We start from the raw sequence: 15,876 nt of genomic DNA, 5'->3' as shown, positions 1-15,876 counted from the left end.
TTAGAAGAAAGATAATAATTATTACTAAAATTTGTTTAAACAATTTGTAATAAATAGTAAGAAATATATATTATTTGTCAAATTATTTTTAGACACTATTTAAAAAAAAATTAAAGTTGATGATTTAAATACTTTTTATAATCAGTTAACTTTTTATAATATATTAGAGATAGATTATGTTAATTTTGAAAGATAAAAGAAAGAATTTGGTTTTGATATTTTTTGAAAATAAATAAAATAAATAAATATCAAGGTACACAGAAGAAGAAAAGAGTAATTGAATATTTTACTCTACGTTGTGAAAAGCCCTACCATATATAACGGCCTCCTCTGTCAAAATTCCCGATGTGTTCAGAATGATGGTAGCGAGTTGTGAGCTGCGATGAACATCATTGGATAATCGCGCACACACACACACACATCACTTATCCTTTCTTTCCGATTTGAACGCTGAGGAACCATCGAAGCCACTTAAATTTTTTTCTCAGATCGCTTTGATGGTTGATCACTACAACAAGTACGGGTTTCTCTTCTAATTCAATTGAAGATTCTAAAAAACCTCTGCGATTTCTCCTTCAATTAAAAACAAGCACGGAAAATTGAATCTAATTAGTTACTTTTGATTTTGGTGTAGGTTGGTTAAACTAGCTGCGAGGGCTTTTTACGATGATCTAACGAGTAAAGGAGAGAATCAACCCAAATCGGGAAGGAGTGATAACAGAGGAATCGCTGTAGTGATTCTTGATGCCCTCACAAGGTTTGCTTTCACTGGAAATGTTCATGATTTTCAGGTTTTGATTGCGGAATAAGTTATGACAAAAGAACGAATGAAATGAATTGGAGATTTAAGTGAAATTTGAGGGCGTAGTTATTTGTAAACGTGGGGCGTGAAAGCTTTATTGTAAATATGTTGCTTCTTAATTTGATAGTGTAGATCAGCTGGGCTGTTTGTTTACTATATTAAAGTGTGAATTTGAACTTTTTGGCGAATCTGGAATCTCGTCTGCTGTTGGATTCTTGTGACTTTTGAAAGAATTTTGGGTGCATTTCCTTGATTGTGTGGGTTCACTTTTGTTCTTTTGTGAATTCTGTTCAGGCGACAATGGGTCAGAGAAGAGGATTTGGCAAAAGATCTCAAATTACACACAAAACAACTTCGCCGAACTCTGCGGTTTTTCGAAGAGGAGAAGATCATTACTCGAGAATATAGGAGAGAGGTAACTCTTGGGTTCTGTCTGTGCAGTTCATTGGTGTTACTTCCCGGATGACACTCTGTTATAAACATATGCAAATGTTGACTCTCATACTTGTTACTTATAATGATCAATGCGTAATCAAAGTTTCTTCCTTATAGGGAATGAACCTAGTTATGTGACTTTGTTTCCTTGTATATATGCCAGCTACAAGGAAACAAAGTCAAATAATGTTAACATGGATAAAAGATAAGGAAACTGAGAATATCTTCTCCCCCTCAAGCTAGTAGTACATATTTGTTGTATGTACCAACCGTACTCCCCCTCAAGCTAGTAGTACATATTTGTTTTATGCACCAACTGTACTCCCCCTCAAGCTAGTACATATTTGTGGTATTCACCAAGCTTGTTGCCTATATAAGCTATCTCTTGGCCTCTTGAGTGACTTAGCAAATATCTGTTCATTAGAGTTCCCAAAACAATGTAATGATCTCCCTTGACTAAGTCTTCCCATGAGGCAACATCATTTTGCCTCAGTTCTCAATCTCGCTAACAACATTTTGCCTGAACTCTCGATCTGACAACAACTTGTCTGAACACTCAATCTGACAACAACATTTAACACTTGCTCTTCTAGGATATTAAATCCCCTCTGATGAAAACACAGTAGCCAAATGTTAATTGTTTGTCATCTATGCATTCAGCTCAATATACATTTATATATAGATATATATTTTAAATTGACATTTGTACGAATAGGAAACTAGAAATATATATATATATATATATATATGTATATATATATATATGTATATATATATATATGTATATATATATATATGTAATTATATATGTATATATATATATATGTATATATATATATATATATAGCACTACACACGGACTATAACATTGATAAACAACTCTTGAAATGAAAAGTCATTCATATATATTTATATATACCTACTGTTACTTATGGATAAGCTTTTCAAAATGTATAGATGAATAGTCATCCAAAACTTTAATCTAATTTATTCTAATAATTATGGTTCAAAATGTTAAAATCTCATAATCATTGAGTTGATAGAACAGAAATGGAGACAGTGTCATTAGATGAACCAGCAGAGTTGCCTTCCCTATTTATCATATTCGTTTCAACAATCACAGGCATAGTTGGTTGCATGTGCTCCACTAAGCTCTTGCTTTTGATTAGCACTATTCAGACATTGTTGGCCTTGTTGCAGTTGATGCCTGAGTGCATACCAATGCAATTTCAAAGATTTTCTTTACTTCTTCTGCATCATACTCTTTAGGGTCTGTGACCTTTTCTACAAGCTCCAACTGCATGCCTTTCTCATACAGTTTCCTAGCTAGTTGAAGAAGCTATTCACGAGCATCGTCCTCATTCTTCACATCAGTTCTCTTATGATCGCTTAAGAAGGTAATCCATGACGGTTCCTAGACAAACGGGGAATCATATCCCACCAAACAGCACATGTACATTAATAGCAAAAGTAGAAAGTTTACCTATACAACTATTACTTTCCCTATATGTGAGATACCAAAAAATTAATCCTATTAGTATAATATAGACAATTAGACCATTTGTTTCTTAGTCCAGGGCACGTGTCCACAGTTTTTAAAGTATTCATGATACTCAAAACTCTCATGGTTTTTCCCCCACGACCTGGGGCATAGCATAGTAGTATCTTTTGAAAATTCAGGTGTCGTTGAATTTTGTTACTGAACCAATTCTAGATGATGAAGCAAGCGTCAATTAAAAAATATGTATTGTGAGGTTTCAGCCCCATTATAACAAAAACAACACATAAAAACATTTTGCACCCCCTTAATCTAGTATTCCCATCTATAGGAAATTTTTTGTAGTACAATCTCCAGAATGGAAAAGCATTGGAAGGAGGGAGGATGAAGAAATAGAAATACTCAAGTTACCAGTGGTAGTGGAACTCCATATTTTAGTATCTTTATAAGAGAAATGGAAGGATGGTCAACAGGATGACTGGGATGACAACCATTCTTATTTTAGGGAAACACTAAGGGTTTTATTAAGCCAATCCAACCTGGTGAGAAATGGCTTCAATTCTTGTATAACCACACGGATGGTCATGGTGGCTTGTCATATGTATATAAAAGGTTTTACTTTTGTTTTTCCTTCATGATGTGACAATCCATTTCAAATATAGCATTGGCTTTTCAAAAGTTTTTCATCACCTAAGAAGGTTATTCCATTGGGAATGAGATAGCACAAAATTTGAAAAGGATATTCGGTAAGAATTGATTTCAATGTTTGTGTGCATTATGTCACATTCCCATCATTTAATTAGATAGGGTGCATGAGATTTTGTTAAAAGGATGAGCGTTTGCATAATGACATCATGCAATTTTAACATACCTTTTATTGACCCTAAAGTCAATTGCACTTTCTAACTTATTATGTTATTGGAAATTAGGTTATTTTACTGAAGGTCAAGAAGTGGAAACATTTGAAAATATTTGCCATAGTGGTGTTAAATTTGTATCTACTACGTTTATACTAATTTTATATGTTGTAACATTGTAGTTCTGTTATGAATATGTTGATGTAATAATATCCTTCAAAATTTGGCCTTTAATGAGCCCACTGGCATGGTGCAATTCATGAAGCTGATCTCCCCTAGTGGGATAAGGTTTTTGCTGTTGTTTGTTGCTATAATATTGGTGATGTTGTCCTGTAATTTCTAGATCTGTTGTATCTTCACATCCATGGCATCCATGCATCATAGCTAGATTATAAATTTCAATATAATAAGATTTTCTCTTCCTTGAATTGCCAATAAACTCATCTTGGTGTTGAAGTTCATAAAGCACATATTGTGGATTATTGTCAATTCATTCTCTTATTACCTTCTTCGTTCCTGTCCCATGATTTAATGCTCCAAATCCCACGACATGAAGCTTTCAGTCCCGTAATCTTTCTTTGAAATTTTGATGATTTGTTTAATAATTCTTATGCTAGAATTTTGATTACTCGGTTACTAATTTAATTTGAACTCTTTGCTTGGACCACTTGGTAGTGTTTTTGTTAGGACCCAAATGCATTGCAAGGATGGGACTTGCCACGTTTTAAGTATAGGATTCTAGTTTTTTATTTTGATAGGGACTTGGGTACGATGAACTGCTTTAGTCTCACTTTGATTAGTATGATATGTCCTTCGGAATACTTAAGTGACTAGGTTCTTCCCCCTTTGATGAAAATGAGCTTTTATGGGAGGGTTCCCTAAGTACCTGGGTGCTTATCTGGTTTATAGGGATTTCGACTCCTACTACATTACATATAGCTTTTATGGTGTGGTTCTCCCAAGGTTCTTAAAAGTTTTTCTAACTGTCATAGTTACTGTGCTTATATTAAATATCTTTGGGTTTGGTCATATTTGTCAGTTTTTGTCGATATTTCAGCTAGGATATTTTAAACTATTAGCGTTTTCTCCCATTGCACATTCAATTGTCTCTGTTTGATTTTATTTTGCTGTGTTTGTCTGAGTTTTATTGATTTTCCTATTAGGCTTGAAGTGTTAGGATGTTAGCTGTTAGTGATGCTAATATCATGCCCTTATTTTCTTCTTACGATCTATATTATCTGGTGTTCCAGACAGCAAAAGGAGCAAAATTGTATAGTGCTGCTACAGCTGCTACAGTTGATGTTCAACTGACTGGAAAAGAGGGAGAAGAGAAGGTCAAGTTGCACACACACTCTTACTGTTGTCTAGATTATGCACAGGTTTGTCTCTTCCCAGTCCAACCCATCTTTATATTTCTACAATGTTTCTCTTTCATGATTCTTGTGATTTTTGTTTTATTTTGAATTCTTTCTTGTCACTGTTTGAGTCAATTATCAATTAAATTATGGCTCCCCCATGTGTAGAAATTTCATGTTGGAAGTTTGTTGCAGATATATGATGTGGTTAGGTACAGAATTCATCGCATGAAGAAGCTGCTGAAAGATGAATTGGACAACAAGAACACAATTGAAGAATATATCTGTACAAAGTGTGGAAAAAGGTTTAAGTAGTTCATTACAATTCCAAATTTATTTCAATATCAATAATTGTTTTATGTTTCCATAATACTTGGGGATTTGAATTATTTTAGATACAATGCTCTGGATGCATTGCGGTTAGTATCTTTTGAAGATGATGACTTCCATTGTGAAAGTTGTAATGGAAAACTTGAGGTAGAAAGTGACAAGTTTGTTGTTCAAGAAGGGCCCGACGGAGATGATAATGCAAGAAGACGACGTCATGAAAAGTTGAAAGACATGCTTCAAAAGATGGAGGTTCTTTTATGATTTTACTATGTTATTTCTTCTATTTTGGGATTCCCATTATGAATCCTTTAGTTTTAAGATTGATTACTTTGTTATGGTTTTCACAACCATTTGCTAGAACTTATTAATTTTCTATCATTAGGGCTCATAGGGTAAGGGCATTGATTTATGAATAAAAAATGTTGAGGTTAACATATTGAATAATTTGTTGGCTTGTTCCCAATGCAATCCTGTACTGTCACACATGAAACTGGTTGTCCTCCTCATTGCCAATAATGGCGATGACAACTCCATGTCACCATCTAAAATTCCTTAGGACCTTTATGCTATACCCACACCTCACACTAGCATCAATGTAGTCTCTGCCTAGCCCTAAAATGTTTTTATGTTCATGGTTCAATTAACCACACGAGAGTGACTATCTTATTAATGGTGCCACTAGCCACAATTTTGTGGAAACCTATGCTGCAAAGTTCCTTGGCCTCCTACCTCATCCAACTAGTGCCCTTTGTGTCATGATCGACAATGGCTTGTCCACAAATCTTACCATCCAAGGCCAAGTTTTTTCTGTTGAGTTCCACATCCTCCCCATATGTGGCACATACATTATTTTGGGTGTTCAATGGCTCAAGAGTCTTGAACCCATACATAACAATGAACTATGATACTCTCATTATGCATTTTCAACATCCAGACCAACATGTGGTTTCTAAGCATGTTACTAATGGATCCAACAAGGTGTCGATCCATCAGTTTGAAGGTTCCATTAAAACATGTACTACTTAAACACTATTCCATTAGCCTTATTGTAGGACCCATTCCCGAACCTACCTTCCTTACTGTATGATGTTGCTAATCATCCTATTTCGACACCTATGGCTATACTTGACTCCAAATGGGACAAAGTTACTACTCCCACCCAAATGTTCTTAGTGTAATGGGTATGTCTAGTACACTAGTTGACATAATGTAGGGGTGGCAATGTGGGCCAGGGCGGGTTGACCCGTGCAAGACTTATGGGCTACTATGTCTAGCTCGTCCCACATAACTGTAAGTCTGCGAGCCAATCTTTACAAATTATAAAAGTCTTAGAAAGTGAACTTTAAGCTTAATTCAACATCACAAAAATAACTTGGTAGGGTGAGGTTTACACCCAATTATTATATTATAGTTTGGTTATATCTCTAGTCGATCTGAGATCTTTAACACCTTTCCTCATGTGGAGAACATCGAGTGTGGGAATAATGGAATGCATGATAGCAGGTGACACTATATACTCAACTAATCTCACTAGGATAAGCCCTTAACTTGCTCTGATACCATCTTAGAAAGTAGACTTTAAGCCTAACTCATCCTTACAAAACCAACTTGGTAAGGTAAGATCTAGACTCACTTATATACTATAATTTGATCATATTTATAGTCAACGTGGGATCTTCAACAAGAAGAGTGGAAAAAAGTTATTGACAATTTTTCATTCCAAATTTGAGTATCTCATAAACAATTAGAAGAATAACTTAAAGATTAACGATTTATTATTTACTACAAGTAAATAAGGAAACATATTATGAAAAGAAAGAGACATTAAAGTAGAACATAATATAATATATAGATTCATACTTGTATATATTAGGTATTGGTGAAATAATGAATAAAAATATTTATTGATATTCAATACACAAACATTTGTACACAATAATAAAAGATTATAAAGAAAAAAAAACTTATATGGATCAAGGTGGGGCTGACCAACCTGTGTGGGCTACAGGTTATGTGGGACAAGCCTATGATCTTAGAAAGTTGACTTTAAGCCTAATTCAACTTCACAAAAGTGACTAGTAAGGTGAGATTTGTACCTACTTATATATTATAATTTAGTCATATCTCTAGTCGGTGTGATATCTTCAAACCATCCTTTTATGCCAAGGACATTGAGCTTGCGAATAGGGCCCCAATAACAAGTGACACAATAGGCCCAAAAAACCTCACCGGGATAGACTATGATAAGCTTTGATACCATATTAGGAAATGGGCTTAAAGCCTAACTTAACCTCAAATCCAGCTTGAAATGTGAGGTTTGTACCCACTTATATACTATAATTTGGCCATAATATCTAGTCGATGTAGGATTTTCAAAAGAATCAATGAGGGCTGAGATGTTTAACCCACCTTGTGTTATTTTATTAGAGGCTGTGGGCCGGCCCATGCGGCCTGACCTGGGCTCTTCTTAAATGTGATGATGTTTGCTCCTCATTCCACCTTGAGATCAAGGTGTCTTTTCCAGCACAGAGTGATGTTATGTTAGTAATGGAATCCAGGACAGTGTCAGCCCACAGACTTGCCTCGATGGATGACTTTATCTAGAAGGGTGTAGGAGTTTGTGATTACTGCCTTAGTATTATTCCTTTTCCCTTTGATTCTTATTTTATGTTTCTTTCTAACACGGAGAACCAATGATTAGTGGTTGTATTTGGTTTAAATGCTATTATGATGAATGAAAACTCTGAATATTCATTTAGAAGTTGTCTTTTTGGTTTTGGGAGGTCTCCTTGTCCTCAAACACTAGGAATATACTGTTATCCTTATCATGGCTATTCAACTTTTGTCCTGTGCTCTTATCCTATGCTGATTTCACTTTAAGAAAACCATTAGAACTTTTTTTATTTTATTTTAAAAGAGATTCAGGTGCAGCAATTAGTTTGATATTCCAATAATTTAAATTGCTAATATTTGATGAAAATGTTTTTTGTATGTCTTTGACTATTTAATACATATTTTGATGCATCACGTACCACTGACATAGACAGCATATTGAGAATGACTTATGTATGCTTAAGTGGTCAGTAATGTCAAAACGAAATCCTTTCATGGTTATAAAATGAAGGGATATGCCAAACCTTTTTTCTTTCTCAATATATGTCAAACCATTTTTTTTGAGGTTAAAGGTGATGGTTTCTGGGATATTAAAGTAAAATGTGCATGGTTCTAGACGTAGTAATAGTTGAAATATAAACCACAGTATAACAGGATATGTAATGGCATGTTGATGATAATAGGTCCAACACCTGAATTATTATTTCGTGTTCTTAAAATGTCATTTAGTTTTTTTGTTGGAAAAGTTGACGAAGCTCTCTAATCTGAAGTATATGCTTCAAAATCTCTCGAAAGTTATAACGGTGTAATAAAAGTCCAATAGTCCTTTAATCCATTAAAAAATTGAGAAGTATTATGACCTGATGTCACGCCCTTGTGCTTTCTTACGTATACAGGACTTGAAAATACCTTTTATTTTTTGAATTTCTTCTAGATATCTTAGACATATACAAGACTTGTAAAATACCTTTTATTTTATGAAATTCGTCTAGATATATTAGAGGTATCACAAATCATTTGAATTTGTTTAATTTTTCCTAGACACTGCACTGTGCTAGCCTTTATTTATTGTTGTTTCTGGTCTGCAATTTATTTTGTTTAAAGTCTGAATATTTTTTTAAGATTTTAGGGATTTGATGGAAAACAATGTTAGGGTTCAAGAGAACAAAGGAAAAGTGAATTTCTGAGAGAATTAACTGTTTTGAATTTGTTATATCAGAGAACTTATAGCTACTCTTTGAATGCTGAGCAAGCAACAGAAACTGTTAATGACATGTGTCTATTGACAGCTGCCATAACTGACTTCTGACTACCCACAAGATAGCACAGCTGGTACAAGCTCAATACAACTTATACTAATAAGTAATAACTAGTTCAGTACTAGCTGGTACAAGCTCAGCCCAATCTGACTACTGTTAACAATGACTATGAAACTTGTGTACTGAATGCAAACTCCATCCTTTTTTCTCTCCAGTTAAATTGGTTCAAAATACATATAAATGATAATCAATAGGTTATACTCTGTTTTGTTGTAAAAAAAAAAGCTAAAATATAATTGGAACTGGTTGCAGATACAACTCAAGCCTTTAATAGATCAACTCAGCAGGGTGAAAGATTTGCCTGTTCCAGAATTTGGCAGTCTCCTAGCATGGGAAGCTCGAGCTAGTGCTATGGGGCGTGCCAATGGAGATATGGCTGGTGATTCTAAAATTTCTCAGCTTGGATATAATGGAGCACCAATGCCTTATAGTGGGGATACCAAGGTAAGAGTTACCTCTTTTAATGGTCATGATTTCTTCAGGATCTAGGCAGTTATAACCTTGCTAATTATTGTGATTCTCATTTCTATTTAATTATTTTTTTCTTGCTTATGTCTTTAGAGGATATCTTGTCCTCCACATAATCATGCTTTTCCTCCTTTTTCTCTGTTTTCCATTTATAATTGAAAAATTGAAATTTCTGACAATTTTATCTGATTAAAGTTGAAGTATGTTCAATACCTATACTAATACTAACTTGCCTAAGTTACGGCTATGCATGCATCTAAGAAATCAAATAGGAAATATATCTGTCCTACAAGTGTGTCCTGGTAATAGAAGTAATATACAAAAGTTACATAATTATTCATTTTATATTTACATCACATCCCTCCAAGATCTTGCATGGATATAATTCCCAATTTGTTATTAATGTCTTCGAAATTTCTCTGTTGCCATCCTCTTAACATATTTTCCATCTAAAGACCTTATATGTGGTAGTCATCGGTTCTCCTTCATGATGTGACAACAATCTCATTGTGTTTCATTCCGTCCTCTTGAACTAGATAGGAGTAATGCTAATTGTAATTTAGTATTATAGTACTGCTCCATAGTCATTTCATACTTTATTGTAAGACAGCTTAATATAATTTTCACCAAAGCAATTCCCAAAACCCTTGTTCCGTAACCCAAAAAGCAGCTTGCATTTGTTTCTTATTCCTCCATGTTACTAAATTTCCACCAAAAGTATAGGATAACTTGGAATTCATCATTCAATAATTAAGCTTGCATAACCCACATTAGTATTGATCTCCTCCATGCAATGTTATTAGACTCAGATCAGAGACCAACTCAGTTGAGGTACTTGGTTAATGGTCACTGGTTCAACCTGTGATTACTTAGTTGAATTGGTTAAATCAGATATATAAAATAAATTGACACTAACATTATCATCTCATTGAAATTCAATGAAGTTTTACATTAGCTCTCAATTGCTTAACATAACCCTCTTGAGTTTTATCTGGGCTTTTGGACTGACTAAGTAAAGATTAGTAACAAACCCCAGTAGTATAGGCAGATTTTTATTGCATTTAAGATGTGTAGAAAGAAACTATGCGATGTGACATTCATAGGTTAATCTAATGGTGTACAAACAGATCCATCGATTAGATTTTGTGTGTACATTTGTGTATATAGCATTACCCTAATGAAGTATATAATTACCAGCAGTTTAATTTAACACTTTTTTCCCTCGTCTCAAAATAAGTGATACATGAATAAATGTTAAGTATGCTGGATTTGAACAGGTTGTGGTGGATTTCAATGGGACTGAAGGCAACAGACATGATGTTAAGTCTGAAACTGAAACATCTCTAAAGGTTTTGCCACCATGGATGATAAAATCAGGGATGGTTCTTACAAAGGAACAACGAGGAGAGGTGAAGGAGGAAATAAAGATGGATGGGACTTCAACTTCCACATCAGCACAGTACTCGGATGACAAGAAATCAACAGTTGATCATGATGACAAAAAAAATATACAGGCATATACTATATGATCAGCTATTGTTTTATTTTTCTTTTATATTGTCTTTTTCACTTCAGTTCCTTGCTCCTTCTGTCTGAAGGTTCTGAAACTTTTATTCACTTATGATCTGTTTTTTTCTTCTTTTTCTTCTTCTTCTTCTATTTACAGGATGAGTATATCAAGGCTTATTATGCTGCTCTGCTTAAACAACAACATGAAATGGAAGCTTCTAAAAAACAAGATTTGACAGATACATTTACTGAAAATGATCCTTCAAGTCATGCTTCTAATCGTCAAGTTGGCATGAAATCAAAATACGAGGAAGATGATGATGGTACTGACTGGGAGCAAGCTCCAGTTGCAGGTATTTTTCCTTTTCGAGGTGATTTGAGCACACATCGGAACAGTGTTTATATGTGCCTTTACAAATCCTGTGCTCAGTAAAATGAAAAGAATATTTTTTCATTGTGTTTTCTGGACACTGTTTCATTTAGATTTTTATTGTAGTATTGATTTGAAAATTTGATTCAATTGCTTGAAACTATATTTTTATTCTTAATATGGATTCTTATTACCTTATATCCATCTTTAGATTTTAGGCCCTTGTCCTTTTTGTCAATTTATGTTTATTAGTCACACTACGAATGATAACCACAATGCCAGAATAATAATTGGGTTTGGAGGGCAGACTAACCACCTATTAGGAAAACGAAAAAGATTAACTGGTGTAGATGTTTTCATTGGGATTGAACTTACTTTTTCTATTATATTGAAGTTGATTCTTTTTAATGATACTGTAATTTATTAAACTGTTTAACTTGAACTACAATTGATATATACTGCTGTTAATATTCAAATTTTAAAACTACAAATTAATGCCTATATAATACTTGTTTATTGTATGAATGAGTAGGAATGTTATTTTTTTGTAACTCTTCTATTATAAACCTTATATATTAGTTTTAAATTCTTATTCAGGAACAGTTAATGGTAGGTTACTCCATCAGTGTTCCAATCCATGTTCTCATGGTCAAACAATAATTAATAGCAAGTTAATTAGTTTGCTTAGAATCAGTTGGTTACCAGTCTTTTTCTGGTTTAAACTTTGAACCACATTCATCTGGTTGGTGTTAGATGAACCTGAAAATCCGTAGCTAGGAAATGCATTTCTGTAATTTGCTGTGACTTTGTTTTACTGGGGTATCCAAATTGTTAAGAAACTTTTTAAGGATGGGAATAAGAAAATTTAGAAGAATCTTTGCTTTTTGACACGAGACTTTGCTAATCCAAATGAGGACAAATTTTGACTTGCATTCATGAATGATTATATGGAAAATTGGATTTTATTCTTAAATATAATGATTGTAGTGAAATTTGAACAGATGACCTCATGCATACTATCGAAACCCCCACCACTGGCTGGTCCTAGTGGTTTGGAAAACTGGATGTATTAAAAGACTATCAATTTTCTGAACCCACTAATGTGAAAATTAAATGTTTCTATCGGGGTTGGGTTATATTGTGTTTGGTTTTCATGATTAGTTTTGGGGTTGATGAGTTTTCTAACTGACATTTCCAGTTGCAACATTGTCATAGTGTATTGTCAATGATGGCTATGGTAAAAACAGTTACGAGGAGGTAAAATATCTAAGAAATTGGGATAATACTGGGGATTACGTAATACAATGCTTGTTGGTAGTTCCTAAAGGTGGAAGAACAGGTGTAGTGGTAGCTTAGGTGATGATTTCAGTAGGGGTGATAACAACTGTAATTATAGGTTGACATGGAACAGAGTATATGTTGAAAATTTAAATGGTTAGGATCTAAAGAATTTCCCATGTTTTATGTCTGAAATTGTTTCTAAAACTTTAATTTGTTTTAGTCAATCTAAATATAGAATCTGAAAGTATACAGGAGAGTATTTTGTCTTTAATCTATTACTATTAAATAAAAACTTTAGCTTTATACATTGCTGTACAAGATGATAAACCTTACAGGTAGGTGCTTAATAATATAAATTAGGATAGAAACTGCAACTAAACCAATAAATTATTAGGATAATAAAGTGTGTTTGATTGAAGATTACTGGTTTTTTCATAAAATTAGTTTGGATTTGTACGTGGAACATTAATAATTGATATTTTTATAATTTTCAAAACTAGAACAGGCTTCTCATCATCTTTGAAATATTTACCTCAAGCAAAGTAATATAATGTGCTATGAATTATATAGTAATCTCTTCCCTTTCCTCTTCATCTCCCAAAGCCAGGAAGTCACATATTCTAGAGCCAAATATTAGAATGTTGATGATGGGGCTACCTATTGTACCTTGTGTATTATTTCTCCGATCACATATTGCAGATGACTGCCTCCAGAAGCTCTAATTTTGATTGTTCCCATTCGAATTTCTTTTTCATGATTTTTTATATTTTTACTTCTTTCACTCATGTTTATCTGGGTGCTTTCATACAGGTACTGGAAATGAAAATTACAAGGTCAATGATTTGAATGTTCAAGCTGATGTTGCTCCAGCAGATGTCGATGAAGATGAAGATGTGGACTGGGAGGAAGGTTGATGAGAAGTTTCTCTCTTTGAACAGTAAGGTCAGGACTCGTACTGCAATCATGTTTTCTGCAAAAAGAAAAATGTATCCTAAAGCCTAGAATTTTGTTCATCAGTCTTCTATTTCAGGTGCACAAAATATAATTTTGTTGGCGTGTAATTTATTCGACAAATGGCAACAGTTATACACTGATATTAGCAATAATGCTATTATTCAGTTTTATTTCCAGTGGCCTCAACAGCGGGAAAGTCCCATTACATTATTTTTTACTCGAAATTGAATTCGGTGTTTCTGGGGAAGTAAAATCTTATGCTTTATTGTACTTTTGAATTTGTGCTACAATGTCTTTGTAAGGCATAAGTAGTCCCTTTCAAATACTTCACCAATGCAATGATCAATGCTATACACATTTAAACAATGCATTGTAAGTTTGTTTTTTTTTTTTCTTTTTTTGGACAAATCTTATATTTCACTATTCTAATGGGCAAAGCTATTTTGTTTGCCATTAGATTGTTGATATGATTATGTTCGTCGAGGAAAATATTTCTTGTTTAGACAAAGGCAAGTCATTAAAAAAATAACAAGTAAAATTGACCTACTGAAGTTTAAATTTCCTTGTTTCTATATTTACCAACTAAAACTTAGAAAAGTTTATACTAATTTTGTTTTACTAATAATTTTTTTTTGCACTGTCCCATTTTCCTTCGATATGGCTATCATCTCACAATAAAGTAAAAGCACACTATAAACAAGCACATATGTATATACTTCAACTTTACAAAATAAAATAAAATAAAAAATTGCAAGGTTTTCAAAATATGGAGTTTTATAATTCCAAAGTCTAATAAGAACACTTTCATTAATATTACCCATGAGGACGTTCGAGAGCCCGTTTATATGTCAATACAAGATAATCATAACTAATAGGATAAGTAAACATAATTGAATAAATGATACAAAATTATTTAAAAAGTATATTGAACATGTTTGTCGCCTAACAAATGTACTGAATTTTTTTTATCACTTTTATCTTTTCATTTTTTTTTAATTTGTTGGGTTTGCAAGGAAGGAAGAACATTTATATTGTTTGAAACAAGTTTTTAGTTGGCTAAAAATAGTTCACCTTTTATTACGGTTGACTTTCACTGTTTTAATAAATTAATGTGAATTAATCGACTAAAATTAGTAAAAGTTTTTTTGAGTAATTTTAACTCATTTTCAATGAAATTTTAACCGATTAGAAAGTTGAGATTATATTTCATGTTATTTTAGTAGGTTAAAATGTAATTTTAATTGGATAAAAATTATTATTACAACAAAACTATGGTTTCTCATTTAAAACTATCATTTGAAACAAAAATTAATAATTTTGTCTCAACTCCTGCTCTTGTATTTCTTTTTCACTCAAATCCTTTTATTCTATTTTTACATACCACGCTCCACCATTAGCAATGTCGCACATCATTAGACCCCGTGCACACCGCCAAGGACGCCACGCACCACCGTGAGTTGCCAAGAACAACTCTAACCACCCCATATAAAGGAAACCACCTTCTCTCGGGTAGCAAAAGACTCAAAATTCTTAAACTTTTCCTAAGTTTCAAAGCAAAACTCATAAGTTTGTTCCTCATCCAAGGAAGGATCTTGGTAAAGAACATAGAAATTTTTTTCCCATAATGACTTCAAAAAACAATGAAGATTAAAAAAAATGCTAAATTAATTCTCCCTTACTTGTTGATGATGTGTGAGAGGACACAAAATTATTTTTCTTCCTTGATGAATGAAACTTATTTTATTGGTGAAGTCATCGTGAATAGATTTATGATCATATTGTCTGACCTATCATGAAGATATGACATTCTTCCATAGAAATTATGTCACATAAATTTTTTTTCATATTTTTTCTAAAGAGATAGATATGTCACCATCATGATTAACTACTATACCACTATCATTTTAGTTCATTTATTTCAAGAACATAAGTAAACATGAGTAAAAACACATTAGAAAAAATAAATATGACATAGATCCACCATAAATTAGACTCAAAAACTCATAAAAAATAATTGTATCACAAGATTCAATCCAATGATTCTAAAAACCAACCTTATTTAACATTTTTCAATGAATCCAAGCA

General features: G+C 33.1%; 1 protein-coding gene across 3 annotated transcripts; it reads left to right on the top strand.

Moving 5' to 3' along the window:
- Nucleotides 1-270: 270 nt before the first annotated feature.
- Nucleotides 271-14,157, top strand: LOC137820083 (transcription factor efuD-like). 3 transcript variants are annotated; one of them, XM_068623874.1, is made up of 11 exons: nucleotides 271-517; nucleotides 635-757; nucleotides 1,097-1,217; nucleotides 4,843-4,971; nucleotides 5,143-5,252; nucleotides 5,343-5,526; nucleotides 9,462-9,653; nucleotides 10,955-11,191; nucleotides 11,344-11,539; nucleotides 13,648-13,779; nucleotides 13,868-14,157. In XM_068623874.1, exons 1-10 carry the CDS (start codon nucleotides 498-500, stop codon nucleotides 13,749-13,751), a joined length of 1,416 nt encoding a protein of 471 aa, XP_068479975.1. In that variant the 5' UTR covers nucleotides 271-497; the 3' UTR covers nucleotides 13,752-13,779; nucleotides 13,868-14,157. The 3 variants fall into 3 exon arrangements, with proteins under 3 accessions (XP_068479975.1, XP_068479974.1, XP_068479973.1); XM_068623873.1 differs by having other exon boundaries at nucleotides 13,855-14,157; XM_068623872.1 differs by having other exon boundaries at nucleotides 13,648-14,157.
- Nucleotides 14,158-15,876: the final 1,719 nt, after the last annotated feature.

Source organism: Phaseolus vulgaris, chromosome 9 (genome assembly GCF_000499845.2).
Source record: "Phaseolus vulgaris cultivar G19833 chromosome 9, P. vulgaris v2.0, whole genome shotgun sequence".
Lineage (NCBI taxonomy): Eukaryota > Viridiplantae > Streptophyta > Magnoliopsida > Fabales > Fabaceae > Phaseolus > Phaseolus vulgaris.
Note: the sequence above shows the minus strand (reverse complement) of the source record. Positions and strands in the feature narration are given on the sequence as shown.

Coding starts and splice junctions, on each gene's coding strand:
- LOC137820083 (XM_068623874.1), top strand. CDS start 498: ATGGTTGATCACTACAACAA. Junction 518..634: donor ATGGTTGATCACTACAACAA/GTACGGGTTTCT, acceptor ATTTTGGTGTAG/GTTGGTTAAACTAGCTGCGA. Junction 11,192..11,343: donor ATGACAAAAAAAATATACAG/GCATATACTATA, acceptor TTCTATTTACAG/GATGAGTATATCAAGGCTTA.